Source organism: Helianthus annuus, chromosome 3, assembly GCF_002127325.2.
Source record: "Helianthus annuus cultivar XRQ/B chromosome 3, HanXRQr2.0-SUNRISE, whole genome shotgun sequence".
In the NCBI taxonomy this organism is placed as follows: domain Eukaryota; kingdom Viridiplantae; phylum Streptophyta; class Magnoliopsida; order Asterales; family Asteraceae; genus Helianthus; species Helianthus annuus.
In genome coordinates, this window is record NC_035435.2 from 163,033,671 (window position 1) to 163,057,057 (window position 23,387).

Here is a 23,387-nt window from a genome sequence, read left to right on the forward strand (position 1 = left end):
CAGGAAATCTAATCGTTGATTGCACAAATTCGGATGATTTTATTGATCATTCATCAACCCTTTATAAAGGGGAATACATGCAACGGCTAGTAAACGTAAACAAACAAAAGATAACAACTAATACGTAAAAAGTGGATCAAGCCACATTATCAGGAATGAAGCTTGACTGTGCAATTTATTCTCATCCGATAACAACTTCAAACGGCTACTAGGCAACGGTCACTTTGAGATTGAATTACGTCCAATATTGAAAGTTAGTTAAAATCTTTCTATAGCTAATTAGTATGATCATATATCCACATATATAAGAAATTAATGGCTTTTGGATATGTCTAGAGCCATTCATGATAAGAACGTAGTAATAGCACTCATTAAATCATCGGGCCAGAAGACGGATGGGGCTAATTAGCCCCAATTTTATTGTACAATTTTATGGTATCTTTTGGACACTTTGGTGTAATTTAGTTCTTCTTAATTTGCGTGAATGCAATAGTAGAATTAAGGGAAGGGGCCTAGCTAGGAAGATATATGTTTGATCATCATCAACGATCTCCTTTTCATCCATATTAATGGTACTGGCCGATACATATTTAATCAGTACAAGATGCAAACTTTTCACATATGAGTGTGTAACATATACTATATCATGAAGACATAATTTCATTTCGAGTCTTTCAACCCATAAGCATGGAATATTACTAAACACTTCTTGTCGGAGTCAGTATTAATATTTCGGTAAAAATTATCACTGCATCAAATAAAAGTGCACTCTGATGAAGCAACATAAGAACAGTTCCAAAATCCAAGAAATTGCAACACATTGGATGATAATAGTACACAAATAACAAGAAGCACACCCTTAAAACCCTAAACACCTGTAAATAAAACATGAAATTATATCAAACACATCCTTCTCATAGTTGCTACAATAAGATATTATATGTTTGGGCAATTCCATTCAACAGTCTTGCTGGAAGTGACATCAATATCCATTGGGATTGATTCCAAGCTCTATCCATTATTAATTGTATCTTTATTTTATAGATGCAAATAGTTAAGTTTATGATTATAGTCTATAGAGATCATTACTTATCTCCAAACAAGTAGCCAAGAGATGAATCTCCACCAGGAACTGACTTGACTTTTGTTGATGGCCGGCCCTATGATCCTCGAAAAAATTAATTATTCTCAAAAAAAAAAAAAAAGAGAGAGAAGAAAATATGTTTAAAATTAGATAATAACACAAAAACTTACTGTCACCAGAAAATCTTTAGACTTATCACCATGGAGATAGATATATTTCTTGGAGGTGGTGTCATCTTGCTTGGTAGGAGGAGTTTCGGCTTTTTCCGGCAACTTCATGTCTACATTATCGATGCCATATGGCGGCGTAAGAACCGGCGGTGAGGAGACTTTAGATTGGTCATTTTGCTGTTGCCCTAAGTCATCAGAACCAAACAAGTACCCTAAAGAACTTTGTCCTCCACCAGAGCTGTTCCTTCTATTCATCATCAATACCTATCCCTAAAAGTCTTGGATATCTCTCTCTCTATATATAGAAACTGTATGAGAGTCATGATGCCTCTCTGTCATAATTTTAATCATATTTCAGCTTGATTTTATTTGATTAATATATAAATGTTTACACACCACTTTTTAGACCTATTTTTGTGCATTTGCTTATGTCAAGGTGGGGATTGTTGGTTGGTTGGTCTTGTTTCTTTGATTAATCAAATGCTTTGGTGGTGGGCAATTTGTCAAAGTGATGCATGTTATTTTAGAATATATGTCGCAAAGTTCGTATATAAGTTTAATTTTACAAGGAAATGAGACAGTGGTGGAGTGGTTGGGAAAAGAATTAGGTAGCGTTCGTTTCATGGAATGGAATGGAATGGAATTATGAAGTTTTTCTTTGTAAAATTGATCTTGGTTGGAGGAGGGATGAATTTGAAATCCCGTGAATTTCTTTAATCAATGAAATTTGTGACTATTTCAACATTCCATTCCATTCCTTCATTAGAGTGAAGGATTTCTAAGGAATGTTGAAATAACACAAATTTTATTGATTAAAGAAATTCATGGGATTTCAAATTCCTCCCTCCCTCAACCAACATCAATTTTACAAAGAAAAACTTCCTAATTCCATTCCATTCCATTCCATGAAACGAACGCTACCTTAGTGTTTTTTGTGACCCAGGTTGGATTCCCACTCTCATCATTATTTTCTGCGGCATCCAGGTGAAGAGCGAATACGGGTGGCGCCGGTTCAACTTGGATGAGAGGTACAAAAATTTTATTTTTACTATTGTCAACGTTATTTTGCATTTGCAAAAATACATCCAGAGGCTGGAGAGAAAGAAAATAGTTTAAAGATAGATGGCTTCAGAAAGAGAACTACTTCTGAAAAATTGATGATCAATCCAAGTTTCTTACACATATAACAAAACCAGCTAGGTCATTCACTCTCATAATTAAAAATCCAACTTCTGGAGTTTTATGTTAGTTTTGTTAACCAAACAAATCAGAATTTTGGTTTTGAACCTATTGGTGGCATCCTATAATTAGTTAGAAACATTAAAGTAGATGTTTTATAAGAGTGCCTACCTATGGTTAGATTTTTAGAAATTGGTCAGAATTTAACCAATATTAATTTATATAAAATGATGCTTTGAACCTTGATTGATTTTTGCTTACAAATGATAATAGACACCATTTGATGTATGTTTAAATTATATTATAATCTTTACAAATAAGATTGCGTACATTCATTAGTGCGCATAAGATTATTTTTCCTCATTTTTGTTTTCATATAATTGCAAGAAGAATGTTATTTAAGAATCCGTATCTCTTACACCACACGGTGTGAAGTGGCGTGGAGGCCTTCATCACGCCGGCACACCGTCTCGTGCTATGGCATGGTGGTGGTGTAGAGAGGAAGGCACCTAGATTTTCACCGGCATGGAGGGGAAAAAGGGGGTGACGTGGTGGCTCTTGATTGGTGGGTATTGTTTAGGTTGGTTTTGATTGGTTGATGTTTATTTTTTTTTAACTTTTTAAAACGCCACTTTCAAGCCTCTTCCACCCCGTCTTTCTTTTTTACCACGCCCACTACTGACGTAGCTACCACATGACGCTTCATGCCCACTCTTCATGTCATCCCACAACGTATAGTCTTAATAGAGAGATTAATTTAACTTGGATTCAGAATATTACAATTGTGTAATTAAGTAACCTAATTAGTTTTATGAATAACTAAGGAAATATAAAGTTAGGATCAAGTGGCATTGAAATCGTCTCATGGAACTCTACGACTACGATATGAGATTTTTGATTTTCACTTTTGGATTTATAGCTTCTAGATTTTAGAATTTTTGTTTATATCATTGTGTCTTTTCAATATTTGTGGTATTGTGTCTTTTTTGCGACTCATGGTGTCTTTCCTCGACATTGTGTTATATTTTACAGCATTGTATTATATATTGATCGATATTGTGTTATATTTTGTGATCCATTGTGTATTTGTACACTTTTTAGATTTAGAAGACTTTGTATTACAACTTTACCCACTAGTTATAAAATCCAAATTTAATGAATAATTTGGTAGCAGATTTGTTTCGTAATTATTTAGTAATTACTCTAATATTTATCTCATAAAATGAATACTTTTAATATATTTCAATTTAAAATTAATAACACTAGTTAAATTTTCGTCCGCGTGTTGCGGCGGGGACCCAATGACTGCAAAATGCGTGTCAGTAATGGCAAGCAGATACTGAATATCAAAACATAAATAAAAATGTCGTGAAAAGGATATAGTCAATCCGTCCAAAAAAAAGCGATTTTAAATAACCTAATATATAATAATAATAATAATAATAATAATAATAGGACCCACACGTCCTACACGTTGGAAATTCGGTTGTTTTCAGTTCAGTTATTACGGTGCTAACACGTTAAAATATAGATGAGCTCGGTACCGGTAATGGCACCGAAAGTACCGATCCGGAAAATCATCGAAATTAGGTACCGGCACTGAAAATGCTCGGACAATACGGTGTGGTATTTGAAGGTAAAAATCAATAAATATAGGTATGGTGCTAGACCGGTGTCGAACCGAAAGTAACGATTCTGAAAACGCCAAAAGGTGGGTACCAAATTGGTACCGAAAATGATTTGGTATAGTAAATGTGGTACCGATACGATACCGATTTGATTACAGGATTTGATACGATTTGCTCATTAATAATCTAAGGGTCTGTTTGGTATGGGGTAATGGAATGTATGAGGGAATGGAATGGACGAGGTAATGGAATGGACAATGGAATGAAATGGATCATTCCATTCCATTGTGATGTTTGGTTATACATATGTGAATCGAATGAATCACTACTTTGTACATTTTGATAAAAAAAGAACTAACAAAATACAGTTGTATTAAAAACGACAAAAATATAATTGCCTTAATAATAATAATAATAATAATAATAATAATAATAATGGTAAAATAATTAATACTAACATTTTTTATATATATTAATATTACTATTAATATAAATATAAACATAAATATAATAATACTAATAATAATAATAATAATAATAATAAATTTATATTTCATTCCATTCCTTGAAGGAATGAAAAAAAAACATCCCCTTACCAAGGAATGAAAATTGTTATATTTGGAAGGAGTTACATTCCTTTGGAATGCTCCATTCCATTACCCTATGATAACCAAACATGTTTCTTTTCATTCCATGAGAATGAACCATTCCATTCCATCTTCTATTCCTTCGTACCAAACGCTACCTAAATATCCAAGTTTATTTTACATGCTACAATTCATTAATTACGTAAAAAGACAAAAAATAAAGGCAAAATAAGTTGTTGTGTATATAGAACCTCATTCAAACGAAACACAGTTTACTTACTGTGTGTATGAAAAATAATCTAAAATGTGCAATTACTTGCATTGCTACGTTGCTACAGGATTTGATGAGCTCGGTACCAACCGGTACCGAAAATACCATTACCGAAATCCCCAAAAGTGGGTACCGGTACCGAATATACCTGGTACAGTACGGCTTGATACGGTCGGTACTGGTACGGCACCGGTATTTAAGGGTATAACCCGATGAATACCAGTGCCGAACGGATACCGAAAATACATTCAGGTTGGTAAATTTGATACCGATACCGGTACCCGATACTATTAATTCATTTCTATTTTTATTAGTGTTAATTCATTCCTCTTTTTAATATTTATTATTATTTATTACTGTTTATTTCGTTGGTTTTTTAATATAAGGATAATTTGATGTTTTTAAATTTACTCTATGACCACTTAGACCGGGTTGTGTGGGTTATCGTCTCATGCCAAGTAAGCACAATGGCGCCCCCAACACTACTCCCAGGGCGTCAACGTTGAAATCATTGTGATGTTAGCAAGCACCATGCATGGGAAAGATGGATTGATTATGAATTTGATCATTGGCAACATTCATTTTTATAAAAGAAAAAAAAAAAACAAACCTTAAAATCATTCAACCAAATCACATATAACCCAATCACAACTCACAAAACATTTTAAACCATCAAACGCTTAAATCTTCTCTACTTTTTTTGTAAAAAAATGTCTTTTGACTCGTCATCAGACTCATCAAGCTCTGACGTGGGAATGTTCGACGGCTTGATTATCACAACGGCTAAGGAGGCGGTTCGACTTTTAAGAGACAAAGATGAATCGTCCCAGCCACGCACACGGCAAGGACCCCTTGAACGGGATTGGTTGGGTGCTCATCAACGTTTGATGGCTGATTATTTTGCTCAAAACCCTTGGTATGATGATACACACTTTCGGCATCACTTTCGTGTGAGTCGCTGACTTTTGTTTTGAGAATTTCAGGCATTTAGAATGCGAGTACATATTTCAAACAAAGAGAAGATGTTAGACGTAAACTTAGATTCTTTGGTATTAAAAAATGTACAACCGCAATTCATCAGTTGGCATACGGCATGGCAACGTATGCATAGGACGAGTATTTACGTATGTAAGAAAGAGTATGGCGAGATAGTCTTGACAATTTTTGTGAATGTATTCTTTTAATTTATTGTTTTTATTATTGTTGTTGTTGTTGTTGTTGTAATACTTTAATATTATTAGGTGCTATCAACCTCTATGGAAGGCGATATTTGAGGAATCCGACATCTACCGACATCCCACTTTTATATGAAACCCACCAATGAATACGCGGGTTCCCTGCGATAATAGTTAGCCTAGTTTGTATGCATTGGTCATGGGCTACTTGTCCAACTGCTTGGAAAGGCCAACACCATCGAGGTGACCACATGGTCCAACCCTAATACTACAAGCAGTTGCATCTCAAGATCTATGGATTTGGCATGCGTTCTTTGGTATGGACGATGCAAACAATGATATCGTTGTTTTACAATCATAAAATCTTTTCGATGATGTCATAGATGGAGTTGCACCAGATTCATCATTTTATGCAAGTGATGTGGAGTACAAATATGGGTATTATCTTGTCGATGGTAAGCTACGTTGGTGAAAACTCTTTCATGTCCGGATAACGTCAAACAATTGTATTACAAGAAGAAGCATGAGTCGGCAAGAAAAGATGTTGAACGGGCATTCAGAGTGTTAAAGAAATGTTGGACTATCATTGCCCAACCCTCACATATACTTGAAAAGTGAAAAATGAGAAATGTAATGTATACGTGTATTATCTTGCATAACATGATCTTGGAGGACGCCTTTTGTGCCGACTTTGACGTTACCTTTCAATCGACGAACCCACTACTTAACTATGCCATAAAGAAGCTGTCTGAATGAAGATACGTGACATAGAATTGAGCGAATTTGGTTGAACATCTATGGAGTAACCGTGTTGATGATAACGACGAAGACGAGTAGAAATAATGTTTTTAGTACTTAGTTGTAATGTGTCGTGTTTGAATTTTAATATTTTAATATTTATTTTATTTGTTGTTTAATTAAAAGAGCTAGTATGGACTCGAACCATGGTCCAAGAGTTTGAAATAATGCACATCCCCCATTAGACCAGAAGACTACATATGTGAAGCTAAAAAAATAAAACCTAGATAAACAATAACAATGTGACCATATGTTACTATTCATTGGCTTTCTTTTTTAATATATGTATATAATATATGTATATAATATATGTATAATGTAAATCTAAATTAAAATATAAATCAAAATTTCAAAAAAAATAATTGAGTAATGATGGCAAGGATTTTATGGGATTTTGTCCCACTGCAAGGTAGTTAACGATGGAGTCACCTGCTGAGTTGGCGTTGACGCTGATGCGACGCGATAAAACCCACACCACCCAACGTTATCGACTAGGATAATCCTAATTTATTAATGATATATTTTTGTTTTTTCTTATTCTTTTCTTTTTTAGTTTGTGGAACTTAGGTTGATGATTTTATCAAATTCATTCCTTTGTTTTGAGGAGGCACAAGGTCATCAACATGGATTTGTTGACAACACGTTCAACAACTATAGTAGAGAAGGGATGAGCAATTACCTAATGGGAAAACCACCAAAATAACACTTTGACCCACTGTTTTTTTAACCAAAATAGTCTTTGCAAAAATAGACATGTCTAAACCGTCAACTAGGATTTAGCCTTTGTTTAACTGTCGGCTAGGATTTAGCCCTCACATTAATCCGTCGGCTAGGATTTAGCCCTTGCTGTTTATTCACCGGCTACATTACACGTGTATTATTTTTGAGCGTTTTGTTTAGGGTGCACCTATTTGCACACCCATTTGCCTATTGGCACACCAAAAGGTGTTTTTTGTCATATATGCACACCCTGCAGTGTCGAGCTGTGGCCAAAGCGCAGCGTTTTAGTCATGTCAACCAGACAAAGACTGACGGGTCTGTTGACCGGACCAAAACGCCGAGCTTTGGCCGCGTTTTGGTCCTGTCAACCAGACAAAAGACTGACACCCGGTCTGGTTGACAGGACCAAAACGCGGCCAAAGCTCGGCGTTTTGGTCCGGTCAACATGACCCGTCAGTCTTTGTCTGGTTGACCGAACCAAAATGTCGCGCTTTGGCCATAGCTACACTGCAGGGTATGCATATAGGACAAAAAACCACTTTTTTGGGTTGGCTATCTACATACTTGGTGTGTAGATAGTTTGAGCATTTGTTTAACTTATTGTACTTTTCAAGGTTTTTTGTGCCAGCTAAACTCTAGATGTCTTATCCCCCGGTACTTATTTGCCGAATCGTGGTTGGCTAGTTTAGACATGTCTATTTTTTTGCAAATGACGAGTCAATGACCGTTTTGTTAATTTTGTTCGAAAGTCCAATTTAATTTTTATGAGTGTTATACTTGATCGAAACCAATATAGAAGTAAACTAAATGACTAAATTTACATTATATACTATTATTATTGTTATATTTTATTAAAACATCTATGTATTGCTTCAGATCTATCTATATTTTTCTGTTTAACTTAATCTAGTTATATTGTTCTTTGTGATTTCCCCTATATAATTTTGCAAATTTCTTTTGTGATTATAGTTTACTATTCAATTTTTTACATGTTTCATAACATACGGTACAAGTCTTACAACTAAATTCCATCATTCTTTACTTCATTGTTTATTCTGTTTATTCTCTTAGTTTTTGGTATCCTTTTTTCTTTTAATTTAGTATTTGTATCTTTAAGTCTACAATAAAAATAAAAACATTTTGTTATATTATTTAGTGTGTTGTTAGTGGTGAAATCAACTATGATCCATTCTTGAGGTAATTTAAAAGATAAATATAAGCAAAGTATCAAGGTATAACAAATATACTTGACTTCAATTGTTCAGTTTAATCTTTATTAACGCAACATTAATGGCAAGTTGGTACTTTGTGGTTACATTAAAACATGGGAATGGGTTCAACACAGATAGAAACCAGTGTTCGGAGGTGGAATACATGGATGTGTTGATTTTTTTAGTAAACACCGTAACGTAACGTGCATGCGTGGTGTAATGTATTTACGTCTATTTTCGAATACTCAACGGTCCCGTCGCAGCGCTCGGGTCCGGAAGACTAGTTATATATTGTAACACAAATTCTTTTATATCATATATTACATTTAGTGTACAAGAAATAAGAATCATCGTTGCATACTAAGTCAACTTTATATGAGAAACGCTACCATTTTAATTCTAGGTTTTCTTAGTGTTAAATCTAAGAGCTAATTGACTTAAATGCTTAAAACTAGTTTGGTTTTAAGCTAATAGTATGTAATTTAATATCTCAAATATTGTTTATTTTTTTTAACGATAAATATTACCTCTACTGTATTTTTACACCAATAGTTCTTCTAAACTATCACTTGCCTAGGTTTAAACCTAAACCTCATCTTTAAAAGTCACGTGTCTCTGACTCTCTATTAGCTGTATGAAATATTCATGTAGGTAAAAAAGAACTTTACTTTTTATTGTTTAAATTTGGAAAGTATAGGAAAAAGATTGATGGCTTTCTGGAAATTAAGTAAAAGCATTCATATGTGGGTTACATCAAGGGACATTTCCTTTGGGGAACAGAAGATTTATGGTGTTCAATCAAGATAAGATAAGCCTTTAATTACAAATAATTCATTCAAAAGCAAGACATAACAAAACTTAAATCACTTGTAATTAGTAGTTGCACCTAAGTCTTTTCTTTATTATTTTTAAATATACATATAAATATCTTTTAAACCTATCACCCCTTTAAAATCTATATCAATTGTTTACTAGCTTATTCCATAAAAAGTTAATATAACATGAATTTGTCTTCATTGATTATTTAATTAAATTATTAAAAAAACCTTTATACTATCTTAACATATATACAATAATATTATAGTAAATGATTAAAACTTTAGTTAAAATGATGAAAAAAGGAGACAAATGAATATTGTTTATTGTTTATTTATAACAAAATGTAACCTCCTAGACATTTGAAGCAAAGATAGAGTTTTTCCTTTTTTTAGTTTATTTCTTTATCCATTAAATCTTTTAATTTCGAAGAAAAAATTAAAAAAAAAAATAGAGAGAGTAGGGTGTTTGGGATTAAGTTTGAAAATGACTTATTGACTAATAAGTTAATAATTCATTTCTAAAAGCCAGGATTTGAAGCTTTTTCAAATAACTTAATGACTTATTGGCTCCAATAAGTTAACAATTTATTTTCAAACTCAATCCAAAACACTCTTCGCTAATTGTCCATCCACAAACATACAGAAAGAAAAATAACTTTTATAAATATAATTTATTGTGATTATTACAGCATTATAACAAATTTATGAATATTTTTTATAATATTTCATATATATTTAACTTATGTTTTATATGGTGACATTATTCATTATAATATCATAGGAACCTGAGGAATATGTATCTGTCTCCTAGTGGAGTGACTAATATTTGTATAGTGGAGTAACTCATAGTTTATCATGTTTTATATGGTGACATTATTCATTATAATTAGCTGTACTTTTTCCTTAAAAATAGAATATATAAGTTAACGGAAAAAAGTATGAATAGTTAGTTGCATGCGTAGCATCTACAAATTAAGGGTTATATTTAGAGTATCTAAAAAACACAATACAAAGATGTAAAATGTCTTACCACTTATATTAAAACTTCAGATATGCCGTAGATAATTTTTTAGTACTGAACCATGAAAGTACAATAATATATGATAATTGATTAGAGAAAATGTTAGAAAACTGGTACTGATCAGAACTGCAAAATTAATCAGAAACAGAAATAACAGAAGGTAATAAAATGCAGAAATAATAAACGAGTGAACCGGGCTTGTGTTTGACAGAATTCCCTTAAACAGATTCGTCGTCTGTTCCCAGGTTACACCGGTTCGAAGCAGCACCGCGCACTGTCGGACCTGAACACTTGCCTGAAAAGAAAAGAAACTCTGTTGCAGAAACTGAGATTGAGAGAGGAGAAGTTTGTTGAGGTGTGTCTAAACTGATCAACTTGATCTCCTTTTATAGTGACCGAAGCGTAACTGAATTATGGCCATCATTGCAGAGAATTAAAACCATAATGAAGGTCATTAGTGTAGCAGTTAAAACTTAAAACTGATACATAATGATCACAATAATTCTCATAATGATGGAAGTTTAAAAACTGACAGAAAATAATGATCATTAATACTAATAATCATTTCAGTTATAAAAAAAACGAATCAGTTATGAGTCTCGAGTGCAAAAACTGCCTCACGCGAGAGCCCGGGTTTTCGGAGCTACATTCGTGTCCGCAGGACGTGTGGGCATACGCGAATTCAACTAAATCCGGTTCCATTTTTTGCACCCCCCTGCGCGCACCCGGGTAGGACTTGTGGTAAAACATGTCATAAGACTTCAAAGGCTTCATTAAGGTTTCACCTTATAAATAGCCTATCTTTTTGTTCCCACACCAATGTGGGACAAGGTGAATTACCAACTTGAGACTTTCATTCACACTAGACTTCCAACAATCCCCCACATGAATGGAGGTTGATCTCAGAAACAACATAATTCCTTATTACATTTCAGCAGTTGAGTTTTGCATAGGATAGGTAGGTGTTACCCTTTTAACCTTCGCTCATGAAATGCACTTAGCCTACTAGCTCTGAGTAGAACTCGATGTCTTTGAACTCGTCTGCCGTTTGTGTAGACGACAATGCACTTCACACAAGACTCCCCCTGACAAAGTCAAGTCCTCAAAGTTATGTTCGTTATGGTCATGAACATGATGCCTGGTTCTGCGAGAGCCATTAAGTATTGTGCCCCAACAACACCCTTCGAAGCGACCCCACTTCTCTCTCACATAGGTGATTCACTATTTTAGTCGAATCATTAAAAGCCATAGGCTTAGCCTCACACTTGTCACTTTTAGGAATGGACTAGAAGGTTTACTTAGCTTTGCAATAAACTCCCTTATATATATATATATATATATATATAGGGTTATCCCCCACAGTGACCTTACTAATTCATACAATTAGGTTTTCCTATTGAACTCAGCTCTTGGGATCTCCAGTCTACTGAGTTAGGTTTCCATCATATGAACTTATATTTTCAAGGGCTTCAGTCCCATTCCCATGGACGACTTCTGTACTAACTCTCTACTTAGGCCTTTTGTTAGCGGATCCGCAATATTATCCTTTGACCTCACGTAGTCAACAGTGATAATTCCTGTAGAGATTAGTTGTCGTATTGTATTATGTCTATGTCTGATATGTATGTTCCTACCGTTATACATTGTGCTACGAGCTCTGCCAAGTGCCGATTGGCTATCACAATGTATACAAATGGCCGATGCCGGCTTAGGCCATCTTGGTATATCCTCAACAAATTGACGTAGCCATTCTGCCTCTTCGCCTGCTTTATCTAAAGCGATGAACTCTGATTCCATCATGGATCTAGCGATAACCGTTTGTTTTGACGATTTCCACGATACAGCAGCACCTCCAAGTGTGAATACATACCCACTTGTTGCTCTGGAATCATTCGTGTCAGATATCCAATTTGCATCGCAGTGTCCTTCTATCACTGCTGGATATCTGTTATAATGCAACCCGTATTCCCGAGTGTATCTTAAGTAGCGAAGCAACCGAGTGATATAGTTCCAATGCATTGAACTTGGGTTGCTCGTGTATCTACTTAGCTTGCTCACAGCAAATGCTATGTCTGGTCTAGTACAACTCATAAGATACATCAAGCTACCAATAATTCTTGAGTATTCCAACTGGTTTACGGGTTCACCTCTATTCTTGGCTAGATGTTGACTTGTGTCAAGTGGAGTTCTAGCTTCATTAGAGTCATTTGCATTGAACTTCTCAAGAATTTTGTCCAAATAGTGGGATTGACTTAAAACAAGTCCACTTTGGGTTCGCGTGATTTTGACCCCCAAAATCACATCTGCAAAACCCATGTCTTTCATGTCAAATCTTGCCTTTAGCATGTTCTTTGTAGATTTTATGATTTTGTCATCACTTCCAGCAATCAGCATATCGTCTACATATAGACATAAAATGACATATCCATCAGTTGTGTCCTTCACAAACACACACTTGTCACATTCATTGATTTTGAATCCAACATCAAGCATGACGTGATCAAACTTTTGGTGCCATTGTTTTGGAGCTTGTTTCAATCCATACAAGGATTTTACAAGTTTACACACTTTCTTTTCTTGCCCAATAGCTGTGAAGCCTTCGGGTTGCTCCATGTAGATTTCTTCCTCTAGATTTCCATTCAAGAAAGCTGTTTTCACATCCATTTGGTGGACATCCAAATTTCTAATGGCGGCAATGGCAAGCACCATCCTGATGGATGTTATTCGCGTAACTGGCGAATATGTATCAAAGTAATCTAAACCTTCTCGTTTTTTATATCCTTTGATCACCAACCTTGCTTTGTATTTATCGATGGTCCCATCTAGTTTCATCTTCTTCTTGAAGATCCATCGATATCCTAGTGGTTTACATCCTTGAGGAAGATCCACTAGTTCCCAAGTATGGTTTTGTAAGATAGAGTCTATCTCACTTTTGATTACTTCCCTCCACTGAGGTCCTTCTGAGGAATGCACCGCTTATTGGTATGTTTGAGGTTCATCTTCTTCTACCATATAGGTAAGAAACTCAGGGCCAAAGGATTTTTCAGTCCTTTGCCGTTTACTTTTCCTGATTTCAACTTCCTCGGTATTAGATTGTTCTCGAGGTTCATCGATTTCAACTTCACCCTCGGGAATAATTTCCTCAACCGGTCTAGAAGAACCCGGATCACTTTTATCTAAGCATGGGAACATATTTTCAAACTATGATGCATCCTTAGATTCCATTATGGTGCCTTTGCATATTCAAGGATTCTTAGAATCATGCACAAGAAAACGATAAGGACCATAAGGACGGGTGTATCCTATAAATACACAATCCACCGTTTTGGGTCCTATTAGTAGGCGCTTAGGTGGTGTGACCACCACCTTAGCTAAACACCCCCACACTTTCAAGGATTTATATGGTGGTTTCTTTCCTGTCCATAATTCGTAAGGCGTTACATCCTTTTTCTTATTGGGTATCATGTTCAACACATAATTTGCCGATAAGATTGCTTCCCCCCACATGTTTTGGTTTACACCAGAACTTATCATCATGGCATTCATCATTTCTTTCTAAGTACGATTTTTCCGTTCCGCTATGCCATTTGATTGAGGGGAGTAAGGAGCCGTGAGTTCGTGGATGATTCCACTTTTTGCACATACGTCAATAAAAGGTGAAACATATTCACCTCCTCGGTCGCTCCTTACGATTTTGATTTTCCGATTTAGTTGATTCTCAACTTCGGCTTTGAACAAGATAAACTTGTCAATAGCCTCGTCCTTACTCTTAAGTAAGTACACATAGCAATACCTAGTACTGTCATCAATGAACGTGATGAAGTACTTATTCCTACCACGAGTAGGAATTGCCTTTAGATCACACACATCAGTGTGGATCATCTCGAGGGGTTCGGTGTTTCGTTCAACCTTTTTGAATGACGATTTCATTTGTTTTGCTTCTACGCAAGTTTCACATTTATTAATTGATCGATATCGAATGTTGGTATGCAATCAAGTTTAATTAAACGATGAATGGAATTATAATTAACATGACCTAATCTACCATGCCAAAGATTTGAAGACTCAATCAAGTAAGTAGAACTAGTAGCTGTTTCTTTCATTGCGTTCACAACTATTACATTGAGTTTAAACATTCCATTTAGGGCATAGCCCTTACCAACATACATACCATTTTTGGTCAACACGACCTTATCCGACTCAATCGCCATTTTAACCCCAAACTTGTTCAATTGCCACCCCGACACAAGTTTCTTACGAATTTCTGGAACATACAACACATTTGACAAAGTAAGTTCCTTTCCAGAAGTCATTTTCAAAACCACATTCCCCTCACCTTTAATTTCGGCCGTGGCGGAATTTCCCATAAAAACCTTTTCACCATTAGTCACCTCCTTGAAGGTGCTAAACAGGTTCTTGTCAAAACACACATGACGGGTAGCCCCCGTATCAATCCACCAATCGTTGTGGTTTTGCCCAACCAAGTTAACTTCCGTGACCAAAATCGAGAGGTCCGTGATCATAGCAATGAGGTTATCAACCTCATGAACCATGTTAACTTGTCGAGCATTTTCCTTCTTTGGAAGCTTGCATTCGTTGGCCTTATGGCCTTGTTTCTGACAATTATAGCAAGTTCCTTGGAACTTTTTTCCCAACTCCCCCCTTAGGACCAAGGTTGGAGCGTTTCCCATGAGCTTTCTTTCCACCTTTTACACCATTCTTGTTTCCCTTCGAAGATTGGCCATGCTCAACAATATTAGCCTTTGCCGTTTCAGGATTATCAATCCTTTTCAAAGCAACTTTATTATCTTCTTCAATGCGAAGGCGAACCACAAGATCTTCAATGGTCATTTCCTTCCGATTATGCTTGAGATAGTTCTTGAAATCAACCCAGCTTGGTGGTAGCTTTTCGATCATAGCCGCAACTTGGAATGTCTCGCTGAGCACCATTCCTTCCGCATGAATATCATGAAGAATAACTTGAAGTTCTTGGACTTGGCTAATGACAGTTTTAGTGTCTATCATTTTGAAGTCCAAGAACTTAGCCACCACGAATTTCTTAGTGCTCGCATCTTCTGTTTTGTATTTGCGGTCCAAAGACTCCCACAACTCTTTGGCAGTCTTGGCTTTACAATACACATTGTAAAGTGTATCAACCATACCATTCAAGATATAGTTGCGGCACAAGAAATCCGAATGATTACAAGCATGAACCGCGCTCACTGATTGAGCATTCACATCCCCTTCAGCCACATGGGGAACGGTTTCAGTCAAGAACCGTGCTAGGTTCAGAGTGGTCAGATAAAAGAACATCTTTTGCTGCCACTGTTTGAAATTCACACCGTTAAATTTTTCAGGTTTCTCAGCATGCGAGACTGCATTCGGCAGTGGTGCAACCAGGCCAGTTGTAACAGCAACAACGGAAGTCATGACTGCAGAAACAGAAGTAGACATGGGCTGGGAAGCCATTCTGAAAAGAAAAGAAAATTTAGGAACAATTAGTAAGATAGTCTGTTTAAGTTTGTTAGAAAACTGGTACTGATCAGAACTCCAAAATTAATCAGAAACAGAAATAACAAAAGGTAATAAAATGCAGAAATAATAAACGAGTGAACCGGGCTTGTGTTTGACACAATTCCCGTAAACAGATTCGTCGTCTGTTCCCAGGGTACGCCGGTTCGAAGCAGCACCGCCCACTGCCGGACCTGAACACTTGCCTGAAAAGAAAAGAAACTCTGTTGCAGAAACTGAGATTGAGAGAGGAGAAGTTTGTTGAGGTGTGTCTAAACTGATCAGCTTGATCTCCTTTTATAGTGACCGAAGCATAACTGCATTATGGCCATCATTGCAGAGAATTAAAACCATAATGAAGGTCATTAGTGTAGCAGTTAAAACTGATACGTAATGATCACAATAATTCTCATAATGATGGAAGTTTAAAAACTGACAGAAAATAATGATCATTAATACTAATAATCATTTCACTTATAAAAAATGAATCAGTTATGAGTCTCGAGTGCAAAAACTACCTCACGCGAGAGCCCGGGTTTTCGGAGCTGCGTTCGTGTCCGCAGGACGTGCGGGCATACGCGAGTTCAACTAAATCTGGTTCCATTTTTTGCACCCCCCCCCCCCCGCGTGCGGGTAGGACTTGTGGTAAAACATGTCATAAGACTTCAAAGGCTTCATTAAGGTTTCACCTTATAAATAGCCTATCTTTTTGTTCCCACACCAATGTGGGACAAGGTGAATTACCAACTTGAGACTTTCATTCACACTAGACTTCCAACAATCCCCCACATAAATGGAGGTCGATCTCAGAAACAACATAATTCCTTATTACATTTCAGCAGTTGAGTTTTGCATACGATAGGTAGGTGTTACCCTTTGAACCTTCGCTCATGAAATGCACTTAGCCTACTAGCTCTGAGTAGAACTCGATGTCTTTGAACTCGTCTCCCGTTTGTGTAGACGACAATGCACTTCACACAAGACTCCCCCCTTATGGTCATGAACATGATGCCTGGTTCTGCGAGAGCCATTAAGTATTGTGCCCCAACAATACCCTTCGAAGCGACCCCACTTCTCTCTCACATAGGTGATTCACTATTTTAGTCGAATCATTAAAAGCCATAGGCTTAGCCTCACACTTGTCACTTTTAGGAATGGACTAGAAGGTTTACTTAGCTTTGCAATAAACTCCCTTATATATATATATATATATATATATATATACATACATAGGGTTATCCCCCACAGTGACCTTACTAATTCATACAATTAGGTTTTCCTATTGAACTCAGCTCTTGGGATCTCCAGTCTACTGAGTTAGGTTTCCATCATATGAACTTATATTTTCAAGAGCTTCAGTCCCATTCCCATGGACGACTTTTGTACTAACTCTCTACTTAGGCCTTTTGTTAGCGGATCCGCAATATTATCCTTTGACCTCACGTAGTCAACAGTGATAATTCCTGTAGAGATTAGTTGTCGTATCGTATTATGTCTACGTCTGATATGTCTGTTCCTACCGTTATACATTGTGCTACGAGCTCTGCCAAGTGCCGATTAGCTATCACAATGTATACAAATGGCCGATGCCGGCTTAGGCCATCTTGGTATATCCTCAACAAATTGATGTAGCCATTCTGCCTCTTCACCTGCTTTATCTAAAGCGATGAACTCTGATTCTATCATGGATCTAGCGATAACCGTTTGTTTTGACGATTTCCACGATACAGCAGCACCTCCAAGTGTGAATACATACCCACTTGTTGCTCTGGAATCATTCGTGTCAGATATCCAATTTGCATCGCAGTGTCCTTCTATCACTGCAGGATATCTGTTATAATGCAACCCGTATTCCCGAGTGTATCTTAAGTAGCGAAGCAACCGAGTGATACAGTTCCAATGCATTGAACTTGGGTTGCTCGTGTATCTACTTAGCTTGCTCACAGCATATGCTATGCCTGGTCTAGTACAACTCATAAGATACATCAAGCTACCAATAATTCTTGAGTATTCCAACTGGTTTACGGGTTCACCTCTATTCTTGGCTAGATGTTGACTTGTGTCAAGTGGAGTTCTAGCTTCATTAGAGTCATTTGCATTGAACTTCTCAAGAATTTTGTCCAAATAGTGAGATTGACTTAAAACAAGTCCACTTTGGGTTCGCGTGATTTTGACCCCCAAAATCACATCTACAAGACCCATGTCTTTCATGTCAAATCTTGCCTTTAGCATGTTCTTTGTAGATTTTATGATTTTGTCATCACTTCCAGCAATGAGCATATCGTCTACATATAGATATAAAATGACATATCCATCAGTTGTGTCCTTCACATACACACACTTGTCACATTCATTGATTTTGAACCCAGCATCAAGCATGACGTGATCAAACTTTTGGTGCCATTGTTTTGGAGCTTGTTTCAATCCATACAAGGATTTTACAAGTTTACACACTTTCTTTTCTTGCCCAATAGCTGTGAAGCCTTCGGGTTGCACCATGTAGATTTCTTCCTCTAGCTTTAAATTCAAGAAAGCTGTTTTCACATCCATTTGGTGGACATCCAAATTTCTAATGGCGGCAATGGCAAGCACCATTCTCATAATGATGGAAGTTTAAAAACTGACAGAAAATTATAATCATTAATACTAATAATCTACGAATCAGTTATGAGTCTCGAGTGCAAAAACTGCCTCATGCGAGAGCCCGGGTTTTCGGAGCTGCATTCGTGTCCGCAGGACGTGCGGGCATACGCGAGTTCAACTAAATCCGGTTCCATTTTTGCACCCCCCATCCTTGCGCGCGCGGGGGGTAAGGACTTGTGGTAAAACATGTCATAAGACTTCAAAGGCTTCATTTGTGACAACTCGAGTTTCCAAGATTCCTTATTCGCATTTATTGCACGTTAATTGTTAAACTGTTTGTTTATACGACTTGTTGCTTTGTAATCGTACACGTTTGTTATATGTTGTGACACTATGTGATTGTTACATTTATATGATTGGTGACTTAACATGTAATCTGTTCAAAGGTTAAAAACATCAAACTGTTACACCCCGAAACGACCCGACGAAACAGAGTTGTTTCGCCAAGAACACACCGACGAAACAGGAGCTTGTTTCGTCATCCCAATCTCCACGAAACAGGGTGTTTCGCCGAGCCCAGTTACGTCGAAGCCCAATTAGGGGCCCAACTCTGTTACGTGAGTTATAACTCACAAAAAACAGTTTCATTTGTGAAACTCATCACCGAAACCGAAACCGAAACCCTAGAGCTCTCCTGTACATCGACGGCAGCCCCTCATCATCTGAGAGTTCACCCACTCCGTTCGTATTATTCGCTTAGTGTTCCGGTTAGTCATTGCTAGTGCTTATTGGTTTATGAACTGTTGATAAATATCATGATGATCTGTGAATGCATGACTAGTATGATTGCTTGTTAACCGGTTGGTATAGAATAGGGTTTGTTAATGATGCTTAATGATGGATGTTTGTGATCTTGACGATTTGATAAATGTTTAATCAGGATGCTTGTTGTTGTCAAACCGAATAGGATGTTGATCGATGAAATAGATTTACTAATATTGTTGAATCTGATACCATGATTGTATGTGAATGTGCTTGATGTTCTTGTCAATCGGATGTTAAGTATTGGAACTATGTTTACCGATTTGTTGAACACCGTATGATTTCTGTATGATTACTGTAATCCATGAAATTGATGATTTGCTGAATGACTGTATGATTCTGTATGACGGCAATTAGGGTTTTCTGTTCGTAACTGTTATGTGACGTAACTGGCATTTTGACGAAACACTTGGCGACGAAACAGTCATGGCGAAACGAGTGTATGTTTCGCCGAGACCATTTACGACGAAACAAATGTGACGAAACAGAAGTGTTTCGTCGAAGGGGGCTCATGGCAAAACAAGGGTGTTTCGCCGAATGGGTAATCTGCACAGTAACATAGTTTGAATCTGTTAAGTGCTAACTGGATTAATTAACTGTTGTTATATGATATGCATGACTTGTATGAGCTCGAATATGTGCCTTATGCTATTCGTGATTGTTAATTCAATACCACTGTGGTTGTATATGCATATGTGGACTTTGTGAATATAAAGTGATTATGTACACGTGCATACTTTAGGACTTGACTGATTGTTTGTGAGCACATACCTTAGCATACCGAGCAAACCAAGGTGAGTTCACACTCTTACCAAGGCATGGGATTCCCGGGGTTGGGAATGGGATTGATTGATTACTTGTACTTTCATTGTTACCGGAATACGTACCACTGACCTCGTTAGGGGAAGGTCACTTATAGATACAGCTAGACTAGTAATACATGGGAAGCCCCCACTACTCTTCGCACACATGCCTGGAATGGCCGCGATACAAATACTAAACTTCGCACACATGCCTGGAATGGCCGCGATACAAATATTAATCTTCGCACACATGCCTGGAGGGCCGCGATACAAATATAACTAGTCTAGAATACATGGGAAACTCCCACTAATCTTCGCAAACATGCCTGGAGGGCCGGGATACAAGGATATACGATACATGGTTTACTAAACAAACAAACGGTTTACGAAATGAATACTATAACTAAACAATGAACTGTGAACTCGCTCAACTTTGTTGTTAACTCGTTGTTACATGCCTTGCAGGTCAATAGGTACAAATGGAGCTTGCACTGGGAGGCGCGGTCGTTGTGGACAAGGATCGTGGATGTTTTGTTAAAACATTTATAACATTCCAAACTTATTACTTATGTTGGGTTTTACTTTATGCTTCCGCTTAACATTGAAACTATACTTATGTGTTGAACACCTTCCATATCGTTTGGTTGAATTATATTACTTTCCACATTGTTCAATATGTTTGGTGGCTTGATCCTGGTCATGTCACGCCTCCAAGCGGTGGTACTCCACGTGTAGATTTTGGGGGTGTGACATCATTAAGGTTTCACCTTATAAATAGCCTATCTTTTTGTTCCCACACCAATGTGGGACAAGGTGAATTACCAACTTGAGACTTTCATTCACACTAGACTTCCAACAAAAAACTTGTAGTTTCATAAGGTTTCTCTTATACCATGTTTTATATGATAGAGATGTTAATTATAATGAAACATATTGTGTAACTCATGGCTGGATCTATAATTTAATAAAACTAGGCCACTGCCTAAAGCTCTCACAAGATTTGGGGCTTACGAATTCTAACAAAAGTTTTTCTATATAACTCTATATTATGATTTTGTTTGCAAAAGTAAAAGATCAAGTTATCTAGTCCACTCACTTCCTTAATATGATTTATTTTTGAAGATATCTTGCCATCTTGAAATACCAGACTTTAGTATCATCAACATTTATGAGATAGTTTTTTAACTAACCAACTAGGAGAAAAATCATGGTTGTCAATTTTGTTCCCAAGAAACATGGAGATTGAATTTTGTTCTTAAAATTCCGATTATTTAATTTAAAAAAAATAGTGACATGTTGAAAAGGGACATGGTTTATCTTTTCGCCTAGGCCCCTCAAAATGATTAAATCGATCCCTTGTATAACTTTACTTAAATATGGTATACAACGTATTTTATGTGCTATAATTTTTTTACAACGAAAGTATTGGATAAAACTACTAAAAGATCATAGTTATGGTTTATTGCCACTCTCATAAAACGCATTATAAACATGTAAAGACTATTTGTAAAAGAAGTAATTATTTATTCTGAATAAGATGCTATAGATATGACACTTGAGGTCTTATACTCCCGAGCCATTCACTTGGGTTATAGCCGTCATTCATTCTAACTCCCAAAAGTCAATTTAATAACATGTCTAACATGTAACTTATTTCAAGGCTTACATCTTTCAAGTAAGGTTCCTTGCCACTACAATAGCTTTCCTCAGTTTTATCTACTTGGCGAATCAATTACTTCGTACTAAACTTTACTAATACCTACTTAGCAACTATCACTTAATTCGTTTAACTTGTCCGGAAATCCAATTTACATTCTGACCATATGTTTACCAACTACCCATTTCTGGCACATCCCTCTCTAGTCGAGCTATAAGCCCCTACTTAAAAGAAAACATAACCTTTGTACATACCTTGCGCGAATCAAAACCTTTGACTTGTTATCCATAACTTACGACGGTTATTCCCTTCCAATTATGACAATGCATGCCCATTCATTACGCTTACCTATAAGCATAAAGCTTGCCAAAACAAAACATTAATTACAAGGTTTAAATGACGATTTCCATTTGACCCGCAAGGCTAATTCGTCCCTTTAACCATTCTTGCATAGATACATATTTGTACATATACATATTCACACACACACACACACACATATATATATATATATAAATTTAAGACGTAACTTGGATAATATCCGCTTTTTAAAGAACATTTACTTGCTTAATCTGTAATTACCTTCACATTCAAACTTTTTATTCTTATCATTCGTTCCCTTTTATGCTTCGAATCCGTCGCGCGGTTTCTAGCATATCATTCATTCTTTCATTTTTTTCATACTTCGAATCCGTCTCGCAGATTCTAACATATCATTCATGCTTTCATTCCTTTCATATTTTGAATCCGTCTCGCGAATTCTAACATATTATTCATACTTCTCATGTGTATTTGGTACTTTCAAAATCCTGAAAGTCCTACATTTCCTTTCACCCTAACGTCCACCTAATACCTAATTCTAACCATGGTTGCAAAAGTCGCTAGGCGCTTCCTTGTCGGATTTGAAAGTATTCGGGAAGTACTCGGCCTAGGCGGAGATTACTCGGAGAGTAATTGGCCTAGGAGAACAATACTCGGGCCTCGGCAGCTGACCTTGTAGCGAGTACTCTGGGAGTACTCGGAGCCTAGACGGGACTTTTACAACCATGATTCTAACAGACATACCTGTAACAATTATCACGGTCTCACGAACGTCATATGTTTCTTGCGTACTGGCCAGGTACACAATCCACATACTAGTTTCGTGTCTTCGTGTAAACGTCACCTTATGTCCAAAGAATCAGGTTTAAGCACGTGTAACATTTTCAAAACTTCATTACCATTCTAGTATTATATTTCATTTAAAATCTTTCCTTCACTTGATAGATTTTACCATTACATACACCCACATGTTAAATTTTACATACCTGGGTCAATTTGTCTTATTGCATGCCTTGGTGCCGGTCCTA

General features: G+C 36.6%; 1 protein-coding gene across 1 annotated transcript; it reads right to left on the reverse strand.

The window, feature by feature from the left end:
* Positions 1–724: 724 nt before the first annotated feature.
* LOC110928215 (protein SPIRAL1-like 5) lies at positions 725–1,579 on the reverse strand. Its single transcript, XM_022171350.2, has 3 exons — positions 1,255–1,579; positions 1,090–1,160; positions 725–875 (listed from the first exon to the last, which is right to left on the reverse strand). Exons 1-3 carry the CDS (start codon positions 1,510–1,512, stop codon positions 860–862), a joined length of 345 nt encoding a protein of 114 aa, XP_022027042.1. The 5' UTR covers positions 1,513–1,579; the 3' UTR covers positions 725–859.
* Between the last annotated feature and the right edge of the window lie 21,808 nt (positions 1,580–23,387).